This window comes from Urocitellus parryii, chromosome 16 (assembly GCF_045843805.1).
Source record: "Urocitellus parryii isolate mUroPar1 chromosome 16, mUroPar1.hap1, whole genome shotgun sequence".
In the NCBI taxonomy this organism is placed as follows: Eukaryota; Metazoa; Chordata; class Mammalia; order Rodentia; family Sciuridae; genus Urocitellus; species Urocitellus parryii.
The window spans coordinates 18,025,342-18,041,524 of NC_135546.1; the positions used below are offsets into that span (position 1 = coordinate 18,025,342).

Consider the following 16,183-nt stretch of genomic DNA (forward strand, 5'->3'; position numbering starts at 1 on the left):
TGAGAGACCTGTCCACCCCCCAGGAGCTAAAAGGGAGGTCTCCGGCATCTCCCAGAGGCCTCCGGGCACCTACCACCAGTATGTTGTCCATTTGTGCTGGGTATAAAATTTTGGCTTCCACTCCTGGGGCCACCTCAGATCCCAGCTCTGACTTCAACATGGCCCTGGACACAGGTGGGACACTTCCTCTGGTTGAGGGACCAGGCAGGGGCAAGCCAGATGCCAAAGTTGGGGTTCCTGGGCTCTAGACTCACCAGGACAGCAAGACCATGTGTCTCGGGGTCTTTGTCCAAACTCTTGGTCCACACAGCCCCCACTGTCCACACCCCTGAGCCCCAGCCAAGTGCCCAGACATGTCCAGAAGGCTCTCTGCCTCCGGCACTGAGATGGAACCCTGTGTCCTGGCAAATGCATCTCCTTTCTCAAGTGACCAGTGCTTGGTGGCATCTTTGGGGCTACTGGCCTCACCTCTGAGCACATTTCCCTTGGCTTCTGTGCACTAGAGTCTGAGGTCAGCCACTGGTCAGTGGCCAGGACTCTTCTCATTCACCTGCTTCTGGATTTTTTTCTCCCCTGACAGACATTGACCTTTTCAACTCAACATTGAACACCTCCGGCTTGGTCCCTGAGGGGGAAGTTTTGGCCATCCCCGGAGCCCATCGGCCAGGCCTGGTCACCAAGGCGGGACTCATTCTCTTTGGGAATGATGACAGAATGGTAATGGCGCTTGCCCACGCTGGAGGCCCCAGACCCACTCCCCCCTCGGCTCTATGTTCCCAACTTGGAACACCTCAAGTTGGGCAGGTTGTCTACTGCACAAGGCTCTGGGCAAAGACCAGGGAGAAATGAGACTCAGGAGGGAAAATCCATACTAGTCCCTGGCCTGGGGCGTGACCCTGAGTATAAGCCACCCAAAGTGGGGCCCTGTGTTTTTTTATTATTATTATTATTATTATTATTATTATTATTGGTACTGGGAGTTGAACCCATGAGCGCTTAACTCCTGAGCCCCAGCCCCAGCCCCTTTTATATTTTATTCAGGTCTCGCTGAATTGCTCAGGGCCTCGCTTAAATTGCTGAGGCTGGCCTCCGACTTGAGATCCTCCTGCCTCAGCCTCCTGAGCGGCTGGGATGATAGGCGTATGCCCTATCTTTTGTAGCTGCTGGTGAAGAACATCCAGCTGGAGGATGGTAAGATGATCCCGGCCTCGCAGTTCTTCAAAGCAGAAGCCAGCAGTGCTCTGGAGCTGACGGAGGCAGAGCTGGTCACTGCCGAGGCTGTGCGGGTAAGAGACACCTTCTGGGGTGCTGGCCGGTTGGGCAGGTTGTCTACTGCACAAGTGTTTGGTGAGTCCCTTTTCCTGTGTACCGGCCTCAGGGGCAGTGTTGGTGCTCTCTGATCTTGGAACTCTCTGAAGTCTCTCTGCTGCCCCTTCCTTTGCAATGGGGCCCTGGGATTTGGCCAGCTGGGCCTCTGATGCTCCAAGAGACTCACTATGTCACAGCCCCAGGAGGTGGTCACCCCAGGCCACCAGGCCCCTCTGGAAGGGACAGCGCCTTGGAGTGGATAGCCGGGCTCTCAGGCACATCCAGGGCCGGCTGGTCCCAGGGCCACCAGGGCCACCAGGGCCACCTACCTCCTCACACCTCCTTTGTGTTCTCAGAGTGCTTGGAAACGGATCCTCCCCAGCGTCTCAGAGGTGGACGATTCCACAGATTTCTTCAAGTCGGGGGCCGCATCGGTGGACGTGGTGAGGTAAGGGGGGGCCCGTCCAGGAATTGTAGACCCTGTGGGTTCTGAGGAACCAGACCCAAGAAGCAGCCATGGCCCATGCCTGTCATCCCAGTGGCTTGGGAGGCTGAGGCAGGAGGATCGCAAGTTGGAGGCCAGCCTCAACAATTTAGTGAGGCCCTCAGCAAGTCAGTGAGACCCTGTCTCTCAAGAAAACACAAAATAGGGCTGGGGACGGGGCTCCGTGGTTGAGTGCCCCCGAGTTCAATCCCCGGTACCACCCCCCGCAAGAAAAATGGGAAATACAGTAAAATTTATGGATCTTAGGTGGTCAGTTTGGCAGGCCTTGATTTAATGTGTGTAAGTTTTAATCAAGACACAGAGGCATGGGGTACATTGTCCCCTGCCCCAACCCACAGGCAGTCTGTCACCTTAGATTCGTCTACCTGTCCTTCAACCACGGAGGAAGGATCCCACTTACTACCCAGCGGTGGTAAATTCTGATCTGTGTGGAGGGAAGGTGAAGGAGGTATTAGTCTACCTTTGTTTGCAAAAAGGAGTCCACACTGTAGGACTGCCAACCCCCTCTGGGGAGCAGGGCGGAGATTCCTCAAAGAACTTGAAATGGAACCACCATCAGACCTAGTTATCCCACTCCTGGGTTTTATTCCCAAAGGACTTGGCACATTACAGTGACACAGTCACATCAGTGTTTATAGCAGCTCCACTCACCACAGCTAAGCTAGGGAACCAACCCAGGTGCCCTTCAACACATGGGTGGATAAAGAAACCGTGGTACACGTACACCGTGGAATATTACTCAGCCCTAAAGAAGAACGAGATGATGGCATTTGCTGGTAAATGGATGGAGCTGGAGACTATCGTGCTAAGTGAAATAAGCCAGGCGGAATGCTCTCTCTGACATGTGGATGCTGCGTTACTTTATCATTTTTATGTGTAGTAAACAAAGATCTGGTTGAATTCTTGTGCATGGGGACATCCAATTTTTCCAACACCATTTGCTGAAAACGTTATCAGTTTCTCTTTGCATATCTTGGGGTTCCTGCCAAAAGATCGGTGGATCCCGATGCCAGTAGGTTTATTCCTGGGCTCTGGGTTGTGCTCATTGGCTGAGGATGGCTGCTTTGATTCCTACTTGATTATTTTAGTTTGGTAGTGAACTTTTCAATCAGAAAGGTTGAGTTCTCCGACTTGGTGCTTTTTCAAGTTTTTTTTTTTTTTTTTTTTTTTTTTTTTTATGATTTGGATGGCTCACGTCCTCTTGAGATGGCCTGGGAGTTTTGCGGATGGCCCATGAGTTTGCAACCAAGGCCTGTTGGGTCTGCCGCAGCCTGGGCCCTGGGCCTAGGTCCTGAGCTGCTGACCACTACAGGGTGCTGGGACCCAGGCCAGATCAGGGGAGGTGCATTTAGACTTGCAGTCCCCGGATGCATGGGGCTCCTGATCCTGGGCCCCCGTTTCTCCACCCCCCGCACCTTGCTGCAGGCTGGTGGAGGAGGTGAGGGAGCTGTGTGACGGGTTGGAGCTGGAGAACGAGGATGTGTACATGGCAACCGCCTTTGGGGACTTCATCCAGCTGCTAGTCAGGAAGTTGCGCGGGGAGGACGACGAGGGTGACAGTGACATCGACTATGTGAGTCGGGCCCCTGGGTGTTCAGGAAGCCAGGAGCCCAGCTTTCACTTTCCCAAGCTCTGCCTGGCACCTAGGGGTGTCAGAGCCAAAGGGCAAACTCAACTGGATCTCGCTGTCAGATGCTCAGTGGGAGGGTCACATCGGGTCCCCCAAGACGTGAGACCAGGATGAGTTCCCAACAGGGACAAGTTCATCCTGTAGATTCAGCACCTATCGGGGGAACTGCCCTCTCTTGAAGGAATGGGCTTTGGGGGTAGTTTGTTTGGCTGGTGATTTGAAACAAAAGCTGGGGAAGAAGAGCCAGGTGGCCAGGGTGGACCCCAGGTTGCCCGAGGAAGAGCGAATAAATGACAGATTGCAGGAGGGGGAAGGGGTCCCAGGGATTCCCGTGTTCCCCATGGAATTTTGGATGCGCACAGAAGTGGGTGGCAGGGTGCTGGGTGGCACGTGTCCCCTGGTTTAAAGGGCCTCGCCACCCGTGACACTCCCGACCCGCTGCGAATCCCCCTATGCCCTTGGAGGAGGTTGGATCAGCAGGTCGAGGTCACCCAGGGAGGAAGGGGCAGAGCAGGGACTGCAGCCCACGCAGTCTCCCTGGGAATCGGTGCTCCTCACGCCTTCTTGTCACTCGGCTGTCACCCACCCCAGGTGGAAAAATCATTGAACAAGCTGGAGCTCCGCATGCCCCACCAGCTCTTCATCGGGGGGACGTTCGTGGATGCCGAGGGAGGCCAGACCTATGACACCATCAACCCCACGGACGGCAGCGTGAGCTTGGTCTTCCCTGCTCCCTGACTCCTCCTCCCCGCCCCAGCTGACCTCTGGCCCCGCCCAAACTCACTTCTCCTCTGGCCCCACCCACCGCTACTCTGGCCCCACCCAAGCTGACCTCTGGCCCCGCCCAAACTCACCTCCAGTCCCGCCCACCTCCTCTAGCCCTGCCTCAACTGACCTCTGGTCCCACCCCGCCTCTCCTCTGGCCTTGCCCCAATTGACCTCTGGCCCCCCTCTTCTCTGGCCCCGCCCCAACTCTCCTCTGGCCCTGCCCCACCTCTTCTCTGGTCCCGCCCCACCTCTCCTCTGGCCCCTCCTCTTCTCTGGCCCCGCCCCTCCTCTTCTCTGGCCCCGCCCCACCTCTCCTCTGGCCCCTCCTCTTCTCTAGACCCGCCTCCCCTCTGGCCCTGCCTCCCCTCTGGCCCCTCCTCTCCTCTGGCCCCACCTCCCCTCTGGCCTCACCCCACCCCTCCTCTGGCCCCGCCCCAACTGACCTCTGGCCCCACCCCACCTCTCCTCTGGCCCCTCCTCTCTGGCCCCGCTCCACCTCTCTTCTTGCACTCCTCTCCTCTGGCCCCTTCCTTCCTCTCCTCTGGCTCCTCCTCTTCTATGGCCCCGCCCCACCTCTCCTCTGGCTCCTCCTCTTCTATGGCCCTGCCCCACCTTTCCTCTGGCTCCTCCTCTTCTATGGCCCCGCCCCACCTCTCCTCTGGCCCCTCCCTCCTCTGGCCCCGCCCCTCATCTGACCCCGCCCCTCATCTGGCCCCGCCCCTTCTCTGGCCCCGCCCCCACCTCCCCTCTGGTGGTGCTGGCCACGGAGCCTCTGCTCTGGCTTCCATCTTGGCAAAGGACAAGCAAGGATCCCACTTAGACTCCAGCCTGAACTGCTGGAAGGGAAGACGGTGGGGAGATAAAGATAGGAGGTGGCAGGGCTCCTCAGGGACTTGAGCCTGCTTCAGAGACCAAGGACAGAATTCAAAGTCCCCAAGGGTCCAGGTAGGGTGGCTCATGCCTGTCATCCCAGTGGCTCGGGAGGCTGAGGCAAGAGGATCACAAGTTGGAGGCCAGCCTCAGCCACTTAGCGAGGCCCTAAGCAACCAGTGAGACCCTGTCTCCAAATAAAATGTGAAAAGGGCTGGGGACGGGGCTCAGGGGTTAAGAATCCCTAGGACCAAAATAGAAAACATAAAACAGTCAAGGCAGGGACAGGGGACAGAGGAAGTAGCTGGCAAAGGGGCCTCCAATGTCCCCTGTGGTCCGCTTCAGAAATTCTTCCGGGCTGGACTTGGAACGACTGGGTCTCGGCTCTTGCTGTGGACGCTCAGCTCCCTTCAGCCTCACCGCTGTGGGTGACTCTCTGGCCCCTGGGTGAGACGTGACCTCTGGGAGTAGCAACAGGCTTTCCAGAACCTTCTATTCATGCAGACATCTTGCAGGCCCACTTTGGCCTAGCGGGCGTCCTGCTTCATGGTGGTGTCTGGGCATCGTGCTCCCGGGGAGGACTCACACTCTGTTCCCCCCACAGGTCATCTGCCAGGTGTCCCTGGCCCAGGTCAGCGACGTGGATAAGGCAGTGGCCGCGGCCAAGGATGCCTTTGAGAACGGGCGGTGGGGGAAGATCAGCGCGCGGGACCGTGGCCGGCTCCTGTACAGGTGAGCGTCCAGCCGCCCCTCCAGCTTGGGGGCTGAGGCGGGTCCTCCTACCCAGGCCTCCGTTCCTGGGATCCTGGGCCCTGGGGAGGTCATGGGACCGAAGCGGTCAGACTGACCCTGCTGGGTGTGCCCAGCCTGAGTCTCAGAAAAGACTCCTTGGAGCCGGGCACAGTGGCCATGCCTGTCATCCCAGGGGCTTGGGGAGGCTGAGGCAGGAGGATCGCAGTGTGGATGGATAGCCTGGGGCTAGCAGGTCAGGTGTGCTCCAGGCGAAGTCCCCAGAACCCTTGGAGACTCCATGGTTGTAAGGAGGCACTGGCGAGTGACAGATGCCCCCCCCCCCAGAGCTGGGATCAGGCAGAACTGTGAGCCCTGGACACCCTTGGGAGCCTTGGGAGCCTCCTGAGTGCCAGCAGTGGGCACTGCCATTGGGAGGGTCCTTCCCACGACGCTCTGCTGCCATCTGGTGGCCGGTGTCTTAATAACAACCCCCAGTGACTGAAGAGGCTCTGCTGCCATCTGGTGGCCGGTGTCATAATAACACCCCCCAGTGACACAGGCAGGTCCAAGTGGAGACCGTGTAGGGGAGGGGACAGACATCTGTCACTAGTTTCCTAGTGACCCGTTTCTGCTCTGTGCACATTCCCAGTTGCCTCAAAGGGGACATGTCCCTGGATGCCCCCTGAAGCTCAGCGAGAGAGAGAAGGTGGGAGGTGATGTCTTAGGAGGGGAGGGGAAGGACCTTCCAGAGAAGGGACTGTCCCCTGGTTCAGTGCATGGCTCCCAAGGCAGTGGGGCTGACTTCCCCAACGCACGGTGCAGACATACAGAGAGGGGAGGACAAGGCCAGGTTGGTGGCCGGGGGCATCCGTGCAGGGCCCAGATCTCCCCTTACCTTTGGCCAGACTGGCAGACCTCATGGAGCAACACCAGGAAGAGCTAGCCACCATCGAGGCCCTGGACGCCGGCGCCGTGTACACGCTGGCCCTGAAGACCCACGTGGGCATGTCTATACAGACCTTCCGCTACTTCGCTGGTTGGTGTGACAAGATCCAGGTGGGTCACCTTGGAGCATGGGAACGGGTGGTTCCTTGGCCGGGCGGCTGCGGAACAAGCCGCAGCCCATGGCTGGGAACAACCCTGCGGATTAGCTCCAGGTTCTGAGAATTCCAGGTGGGCTGGACTGCACCAGGGTCTCAAACATGTATTAGTCATAAAACCAGTGTCCTGTAGTGACGTGGCCATGTTAGTGTCTGTAGCAGCTCAATTCACAATAGCCAAGCTGTCCAACCTAAGTGCCCTTCAACAGATGGATGGATAATGCAAATGTGGTACATGTACACAATGGAATATGACTCAGCCTTGAAGAAGGATGAAATGATGGCATTTGCTGGTAACTGGACGGAGCTGGAGACGATCGTGCTAAGTGAAATAAGCCAGTCCCCCCCCCAAAAAAAAAAACAAAGGTCAAATGCTATCTCTGATATTCAGATGCTGATCCACAATAGGGTGAGGAAGAATAGCAGTTCATTGGATGAGACGCAGGGAGTGAAGGGAAGGAGGGGAGGGGAGTGGGAAAGACAGTGGAATGAATGGGATGTCACTTTCCCATGTTCACATAGGAACACACAACCAGGACACTCCACACTAGGTCCCACCAGGTCCAGTGGGAAGTCACACCCCATGTAGGGATGATATGGCAGAATGCACACTGCTGTCATGGACAGCTAAGAAGAAAAATAAATTTTTAAAAAATATGTATCAGTCAGCTCTCGGTACTATAAGAAGTGCCTGCAACAATCAACTTATTAAGAGAAAAGGTTGGTCTGGGCTCGGTTTGGAAGTTCCAGCCTTTGCTCAGCTGATGCCTCTGTTATGGGCTGAGGCAGCGCATCATGGCTGGAGAGCATGGTGGACGGCACCACTCATCTCTCAGCGACCAAGAAGTACAAAGAGAATAAGGAGGAGACCAGGGGTCCGCAGTCACCTTTAAAGACCCACCTGATGGCCTAATGACCTCTGAAAGGCCCAGCCTCCTAAAGGTCACTTCCTGGTGGCCACGAGACCAAGCCTTTGACATGTGGGACTTTGAGGGACATTTCAGTTCCAGAGTGTAGGGCGGGGGGTGTAGCCCGGGGACAGAGCATTGGCCTAGCCTGTGTCAAGCCCTGAGTCCCATCCCCAAGACCTCCGATAAAGCTCCACCTGGAGTGCACCCCTGTCTCCCCAGTCTCTCAGGAGGCTGAAGCAGGAGGATCACAAGTTGGAGGCCAACCTGAGAGATTTAGAGAGCCCCTGACTCAAAAAGTGAACAAGAGAAACTAAGGGTGTCATTCAGGGGTAGAGTGTCCCCTGGAGTTGATTCTCAGTGACACCTAGAAAAGACAGGAGGAGAAGGAGGAAGAGGGGGAGGAGGAGGGAGGAGAAGGGAAGGAAGGAGGAGGAGGAAGGAAGAGGAGGAAGGAGGAGGAGCAAGGAGGAGGAGAAGGAGGGGGAGGGGAGGGAAGGAAGGAGGAGGGGGAGGGGGAGAAGGGGGAGGAAAAGGAACAGGAGGAGCAGGAGGGGGAGGAGGAGGAGCAGGAGGAGGAGGGGGAGGAGGAGAAGGAGGAGAGGGAGGAGGAGGAGGAGGAGAGGGAGGAGGGAGGAGGAGGAGGAGCAGGAGGAGGAGGAGAAGCAGGAGGAGGAGGGGGAGGAGGAGAAGGAGGGGAGGAGGAGAAGGAGAAGGAGGAGGAGCAGGAGGAGGAGGAGAGGGAGGAGGAGAAGGAGGAGAGGGAGGAGGAGGAGGAGGAGGAGCAGGAGGAGGAGGAGAAGCAGGAGGAGGAGGGGGAGGAGGAGAAGGAGGGGAGGAGGAGGAGGAGAAGGAGAAGGAGGAGGAGCAGGAGGAGGAGGAGAGGGAGGAGGAGAAGGAGGAGAGGGAGGAGGAGGAGGGGGGAAGAGGAGGAGAAGGAGGAGGGGGAGGAGGAGAAGGAGGAGGAGCAGGAGGAGGAGGAGAAGCAGGAGGAGGAGGAGAGGAGGAGGGGAAGGAGGAGGGGAGGAGGAGGAGAGGGAGGAGGAGGGGGAGGAGGAGGAGGAGCAGGAGGAGGGGGAGGAGGAGCAGGAGGAGGGGGAGGAGGGGAGGAGGAGGAGAGGGAGGAGGAGGAGGGGGAGAAGGAGGAGGAGGAGGAGGAGCAGGAGGAGGAGGAGGGGAAGGAGGAGGAGCAGGAGGAGGAGGGGAAGGAGGAGGAGCAGGAGGAGGAGGGGAAGGAGGAGGGGGAGGAGGAGGGGGAGGAGCAGGAGGAGGAGGAGGGGAAGGAGGAGGAGCAGGAGGAGGAGAAGGAGGAGGGGAAGGAGGAGGGGGAGGAGGAGGAGGAGGAGAAGCAGGAGGAGGAGGAGAAGGAGGGGGAGGAGGAGGAGCAGGAGGAGGAGGGGGAGGAGGAGAAGGAGGAGAGGGAGGAGGAGGAGGAGGAGAGGGAGGAGGAGGAGGAGGAGGAGCAGGAGGAGGAGGAGAAGCAGGAGGAGGAGGGGGAGGAGGAGAAGGAGGGGAGGAGGAGAAGGAGAAGGAGGAGGAGCAGGAGGAGGAGGAGAGGGAGGAGGAGAAGGAGGAGAGGGAGGAGGAGGAGGAGGAGGAGCAGGAGGAGGAGGAGAAGCAGGAGGAGGAGGGGGAGGAGGAGAAGGAGGGGAGGAGGAGGAGGAGAAGGAGAAGGAGGAGGAGCAGGAGGAGGAGGAGAGGGAGGAGGAGAAGGAGGAGAGGGAGGAGGAGGAGGGGGGAAGAGGAGGAGAAGGAGGAGGGGGAGGAGGAGAAGGAGGAGGAGCAGGAGGAGGAGGAGAAGCAGGAGGAGGAGGAGAGGAGGAGGGGAAGGAGGAGGGGAGGAGGAGGAGAGGGAGGAGGAGGGGGAGGAGGAGGAGGAGCAGGAGGAGGGGGAGGAGGAGCAGGAGGAGGGGGAGGAGGGGAGGAGGAGGAGAGGGAGGAGGAGGAGGGGGAGAAGGAGGAGGAGGAGGAGGAGCAGGAGGAGGAGGAGGGGAAGGAGGAGGAGCAGGAGGAGGAGGGGAAGGAGGAGGAGCAGGAGGAGGAGGGGAAGGAGGAGGGGGAGGAGGAGGGGGAGGAGCAGGAGGAGGAGGAGGGGAAGGAGGAGGAGCAGGAGGAGGAGAAGGAGGAGGGGAAGGAGGAGGGGGAGGAGGAGGAGGAGGAGAAGCAGGAGGAGGAGGAGAAGGAGGGGGAGGAGGAGGAGGAGGAGGAGAGGGAGGAGGAGGAGGAGGAGGGGAAGGAGGAGGGGAAGGAGGAGGGGGAGGAGGAGGGGAGGAGGAGGAGGAGGAGAAGCAGGAGGAGAAGCAGGAGGAGGAGGAGAAAGAGGAGGGGAAGGAGGAGGGGGAGGAGGGGAAGGAGGAGGGGGAGGGGGAGGAGGGGGAGAAACTAGTCCAGTGATCTCAGGGGTCCCGGGGCTGGGTGTGGTCTGGAGGCTCTGGGCCCCTACCCGGCTGCAGAGGGGGAGATCAGGACTCAGACGACACCTTGTAAGGGCTGGTGTCCCCCCACCCTGTCCCCGGTGACATCTCTTCTTCTTCCAGGGCTCCACTATCCCCATCAACCAGGCCAGGCCCAACCGGAACCTGACCTTGACCAAGAAGGAGCCTGTCGGGTGAGTCCCTGCCCTGGGCGAGAGGTGACCACGCTGCCCCTGCCCGGGCACTGCTCAGGTGGCCCGAGGGGCAGCCTGCAGACAGCTCGCATACTGCTGTCCCGTCCTGTCTGACCACTCGGTGCAGGGACAGCGCCGTAGCAGGCCGCGGGCACTCCGTCTAATGCCCACAGTGACCCTGAGGTCCTGGTGGCCCACGGGGTTCCCTCCAAAAAGTCCATCTACAAAGGTGCAATGGGATCCTTGTGCGTGCAGATTAGAAAGTTCTGGAAAAACAGCTGCATCGGGGGAGAGAAGGTCTCTAATGATCAGAGAGGCTGCTCCGGAGGAAGCCTGGGGAGGGAGCAGCTCCCGTGGGGACCAGGGAGCAGGGACTCCACTCTCCAGGGACAAATAGAGACCCCAAGCCACAGCCCCAGGGCCACCTGGTCCCCACACCCCACCTGCCTCCAGGGACCACAAGGGGACCCCCCAGGGAGCCATGCACTGCCGGGGTTCAGGCCTCACACCCCTTCAGTCCTCCTCTGGACCTTCCTGTGTCACTTCCCACCGGGGCTCTGGGGACACTCACAGCCAGACCCCCTCCCCTGCTGACCCACATGCCAGTCATCCCTGCAAGCAGCCCCAGAGACAAACTCGGAAGTGCACTTCACCAATTTTCTAAGAATCTCTCAGCCCAGTCGAGTTCACAACCAAAGTTTGCCATCACGATTGTCCGAGGACAGAAGGTGACATCAAAATCATCCTGACCCCCAAGGACCTTGGAAACACAAACGGAAAAAAACTGGCCATGCAGTACCTCATGTGACCACCAGAGGGCTCCAAAGCCACGGTGGACAGAAGGGCGAGTTGGCCGTCGGTCAGTCCAACTCGGCAGTGACCATTCAGGACGCCTTTCAGTCGTGGTGAATGATTTACTTGCAGAAGGGGGTTCCCTCAAGAGGCCACACACTAGCCTTGACATCCAGCAGAGCCAGAGGGTTTCTTTTTACTGCTCAATTCCAGTACCAGGGGTGTGAACCTTTTCCCTGAATGGCAGGTATGAGTCTGCTCACGCTGCTGTAACAAACTGCCACAGACGAGGTGACTTCATCAACAGCTGCTGGCTCACAGTTCTGGCAGCAGGACGTCTGGGATCAAGGCGTCTGCAAGGCTGGCTCCTTCTGAGGCCTGGGAGGGAGCATCTGTCCCGGGCCTCTCCTGACTTATGTGTTGGCCCGTTCTCCGTTACTGTGACAAAATGCCTGAGATAATCCACTTGATAAGGGAGAAGACCGACTCTGGCTCACGGTTGCGGAAGGATCAGTCCATGGCTGCTTGGTCCTTTGCCTTGGGCCCGTGGCAGCGGTCTATCATGGCGGGAGCTTACGGCAGAAAAGGCCTGTCCATGGCAACCTGGAAGAAAGGAGGAGAGAGAGGAAGGAGCTGGGTTCCCAAGTCCCCTTGAAGCCAGTAAGAGGGCTCCCACAGCGTCCAGCACCCCCAGGCCGCACCACAGACTGGGAGCCCAGCCTTTGACACACAGCTGTGTCCTTGCCCACGTGGACCCCCCCGAGTGCCTCAATAAGGAGGCCAGCGTCTTTGCAATATGGGCCTTCTCTACATCATCCTGAGGTTCCGGGGATGAAGACAGACTTCGACTCGTGAATTCGAGGGGACATAATCCCCTTTCTAACTGGGGGACTCTTCTGATTGGCTCTCTTCTTTCAATACCCCCCCCTCCAATAAGCCTTTTTTTTTTAAATATTTTATTTAGAGGCAGGGTCTCACCAATTTGCTCAGGGCCTCGTTCAGTGGCTGAGGCTGGCCTCTAACTTGCGATCCTCCTGCCTCAGCCTCCCGAGTGGCTGGGATGACAGGCGTAGGCCACCACGCCCACCTGGCTAGACCTCCTGGCTTTTTGTTCTCACTTAAAAATGGCCACGGTCCCCTCCCCCTGGTCTGTGTCCCTGGACTGCTCTCATCAGAATTTGATCAGGGTGCCCTACCATGGTGGGCAGTAGGAGGAAGGACTGCCACCATGGTCACTCACGGGACTGAATCCAGGTGAGAAAAGGCAGGTGTGACTGTCTGCAGGACTCTTGGTGCCTTTGGGGGCAGCCTGGCTTTGACAGTGGAGGTCAGGCCCTGGGAGAGGAGGAGGGGGTCAGCAGGTAGCCTCTGGGCTGAGACAAGAGAGAAAGGCCCAATTCTCTGGTGCGACAGGGTCTGCGGTATCATCATCCCCTGGAACTACCCCCTGATGATGCTGTCCTGGAAGACGGCTGCCTGCCTGGCCGCTGGGAACACGGTGGTCATCAAGCCTGCCCAGGTGAGCTGCTCAGGCCCTTGCTACGACGCTGTTGAGGCTGGCCTCTAACTCGCGATCCTCCTGCCTCAGCCTCCCCGAGCCTCTGGGATGACACCACGGCTCCCGGCTTGACCAGGAATTTGCGGAAACAGAAGAGGAACAATTTGTGGGGGGTTCCGAGGGCTGGAAAACTGCTTCCATTTGGATTTCCACAATTTCCACACCTGGGGCCGTAGTCAGAGTTACACAGAAGCTCAGAAGGCAGGGGCTGCTGGGACTTCCGTGGGCAGCGGTCACCTCCCCGGACAGCCTTGACTCCACCCTAAAGTTGGCAGTTCTCAGAGGAGGAGGCTGAGGGACCGGGGACGGGGCGTTCTGGAAGACAAGCCGGAGGCTTCTGGGGATGGGGACCGTTGGACTCCTGAGGGGCTTAGTATCAACAGAGAAGAAAGGAATACAGCACCAGAGGGTCCAGGCCTGGCCAAGTGGCCAGAGCCCCACCAGGATGAGCCAGGATGCCAGAGGTTGGCAGGCCCCTGTTCCCACCTGAGGTGTAAGGAAAGCCGTCTGGATTGGCCGTGCCCCTATGGTTGACCACGAATGTGGCTTCCCAGGGATCTTCCTGGTGCCCCAATCCACAGCGTCCCCTGCTTGCAACTGGAGCCGCTGGGAGACAGAGACAGAGAGGGAAGGTTAATCCCAGGGGCTCGGGAGGCCGAGGCAGGAGGATCACAAGTTGGAGGCCAGCCTCAGCAACTCAGTGAGACCCTGTCTCTAAATAAAATATAAAAAGGGCTGGGTACGGGGCTCAGGGGTTAAGCACCCTTGGCTTCAATCCCCGGTACTATTAAAAAATAAAAAAGCCCTCTTGACTGAGTCTTCTTCCCTGTCCCCTGCAGGTGACCCCGCTCACAGCCTTGAAGTTTGCGGAGCTGACATTGAAGGCCGGCATTCCCAAGGGCGTGATCAACATCCTCCCCGGATCTGGTGAGGGCTTCAGACGGGGGCAGGGCTGGGGCTCCAGGCTGTTCGTGGGATGGGGAACAAAAGTGTCCAGAGTGACCTCCCCCTCCACGTGGAAAGCCGTGAACGTGGATCACGGTCCTCGGATTGCCTGGTGGCTGCCTGGCTCTGGGAACTCCCTGGGCAAAGATGCAGGTCAAGATTGCCCCGTTGCTATGGTGATACCCGCCCCAGACAGGCTCCATGCCAAGGCGCAGAGCTGTGTCAGTGTGGGCCCTCAGCTCAGGCACCAGCTCCCGGGGATAGAGGATTCCGAGCCTAACAAGATGGCCCTCGTGTCTCACCAGTTCTGCGTCCTTCAGATGGCCGCTTTGAAGGAACTTTCCCACAAATAGCCTTTGGCGAAACCTCTATGACCAGAGCTGGCCCTGGTCACGGCTCCTCCATCAGGGGGCGATGTCTGACCTGGCCCAAGTTTTTCTCTCTCTGTGTGTCTGTTTGTCTCAATCCCTCCATGGCCTCTCGTCGCTGGTGCCCGAACAGGGACATGAAGAGGTCCGTGGCGCCCCCACTTAACTGGCCGCCAGGAGAGGCTGTCCACCTGCCGGGCGGGGGAGCAGGGTCAGGGATGATTGACAGCTCAAGTTCAAACATGTCAGATCCGAGAGGCTCTCAGATATCCAGGCCCAGGAGCCGAGCAGGCAGAGGGGGACAAGGGACGCCGGATTCCAGAGGAGCTCGGCCAGAGATACAGACGGAGGGGACGACTTATCCGGAGATGGCGTTCGAAGGCCTGGTGGAGTCGCAGAGGGGGCTGTGACCCAGAGGACGGAGCCAGGGCACTGGACAGGCCAAGATGATGGAAGAGGGGGCAGTCAGAGAGGTTGAGCAGAACAGGAGGGCACAGAAGGATGGGGAGGAAGGGTTGGAAGCCGCGTCGGGAAAGGGCCTCTGGAGGAGTCTTGGCTGAGTTTGGAAGAGGGCAGCGTCAGGAAAGTTCATCTTGGAGTCTCACTGCCACCGCACGGTACAGAGGGACTGGCCAGCTGTTATTTAGACACAGGGTCTTCCTGCATTGCTCAGGGCCTCGCTGTTGCTGAGGCTGGCCTCCAACTTGCAATGCTGAGGCTGGCCTCCAACTTGCGATCCTCCTGCCTCAGCCTCCTGTGGGCAGCTGTGTGCTGGGCTCAGCATGGAACTGGGAAGCCAAGGGGCATGTGGCTGCTGTGTCCTCACAGGCTGTCCCTCTGTGGACGTCTGTGTCCCAATCCCCTTTGCTCTGAAGGACACCAGTCCCATTGGGATGGGGCCCACCCTCGTGACCTCATTTACTCCTTGGAAGCTCCCGTCTCCACAGACAGTCACCTTCAGACGTGCTGAGGTTGGGACTTCCGATTCTGGGCCCGGGGGGACACAGTTGAGCCCACACCAGGGAGCAGGGGTGTGCACCTGCTGCCTGGGGCTGGGCTTTTCCCCGGCACCATGGGGTCCACTCTGACCCTCCTGCTCACCCGGTGCCCACAGGCTCGCTGGTTGGCCAGCGGCTCGCAGATCATCCCGACGTGAGGAAAATCGGATTCACGGGCTCCACGGAGGTGGGAAAGCACATCATGAAGAGGTAAGGGTTGGGCTGGGCCGAGGGGGCGGCCCCAGCGGCCACAGCACCCGGGTGTAGCTGGTGCTGTTGTGTGAGCTGGGCGCTACTTTCGTCTTTACTATAAAAGTTCCCTTTTTAAAAAAAAAAAAATTGTTCTTTGTAAGTGTCCCTGACAGCCGCGTGCATTTTGACACGTCACACCTACACAGGGTGTGACGTCCCGTTTCTGTGGTTGGACCTGTTGTGGGGTGTCCCTGGTCATGGGTTCCTACGTGAACATGGGAAAGTGACGTCCATTCATTCCCCTGTCTCTCCCAGTCCCCTCCCCTCCTTTCCCTTCACTCCCCTGCGTCTCATCCAATGCACTTCTGTTCTCCCCTCTCCCTATTGTGGGTCAGCATCCACACATCAGAGAGGACATTCGGCCTTTGGTTTTGGGGGGTTGGCTTATTTCACTTAGTGTGATCGTCTTCAGCTCCGTCCATTGACACTCTTCATCACTCTTCTTCATGACTGAGTAATATTCCATTGCATACACATACTGCATTTTCTTTATCCGTTCATCTGCTGAAGGGCATTCAGGTGCTGCTTTTTGAGCTTCATGGTGCACATCCAACCCCAGTGGCCATGTTTAATGCCAATGCTGGTCCAGCGGGTCTGTCCCCGTCCAGCCCTTGGGCAGCAGCCCGGGACCTGGGCCCTGCTGAGCGCTCTGCCTGTGGCCTCTGGCTCCTTACCCTGTTTTCGCTCTCTGCTTTAGGGGGTCCCAGAGGAACTCCAGGGTGGTCTGGCTACTCTGTGACGGTTCCCCAGGGAGAAGGGCCACTCTTGGGTCACAGAAGGGTCCCCTCACCATCCCTCTCTGATCAGAATGACTTTCTTTCTCTTTGGGACGCGTTCCCCA

General features: G+C 58.6%; 1 protein-coding gene across 1 annotated transcript in view; it reads left to right on the forward strand.

Moving 5' to 3' along the window:
- Aldh1l1 (aldehyde dehydrogenase 1 family member L1) overlaps positions 1-16,183 on the forward strand; it is a 28,715-nt gene that overhangs the window by 5,999 nt on the left and 6,533 nt on the right. The window contains 11 exon segments of the mRNA XM_077793473.1: positions 581-717; positions 1,161-1,286; positions 1,665-1,756; positions 3,239-3,386; positions 4,035-4,154; positions 5,686-5,813; positions 6,719-6,869; positions 10,359-10,429; positions 12,635-12,740; positions 13,619-13,706; positions 15,207-15,300. Coding sequence (XP_077649599.1) covers positions 581-717; positions 1,161-1,286; positions 1,665-1,756; positions 3,239-3,386; positions 4,035-4,154; positions 5,686-5,813; positions 6,719-6,869; positions 10,359-10,429; positions 12,635-12,740; positions 13,619-13,706; positions 15,207-15,300 — 1,261 coding nt within the window.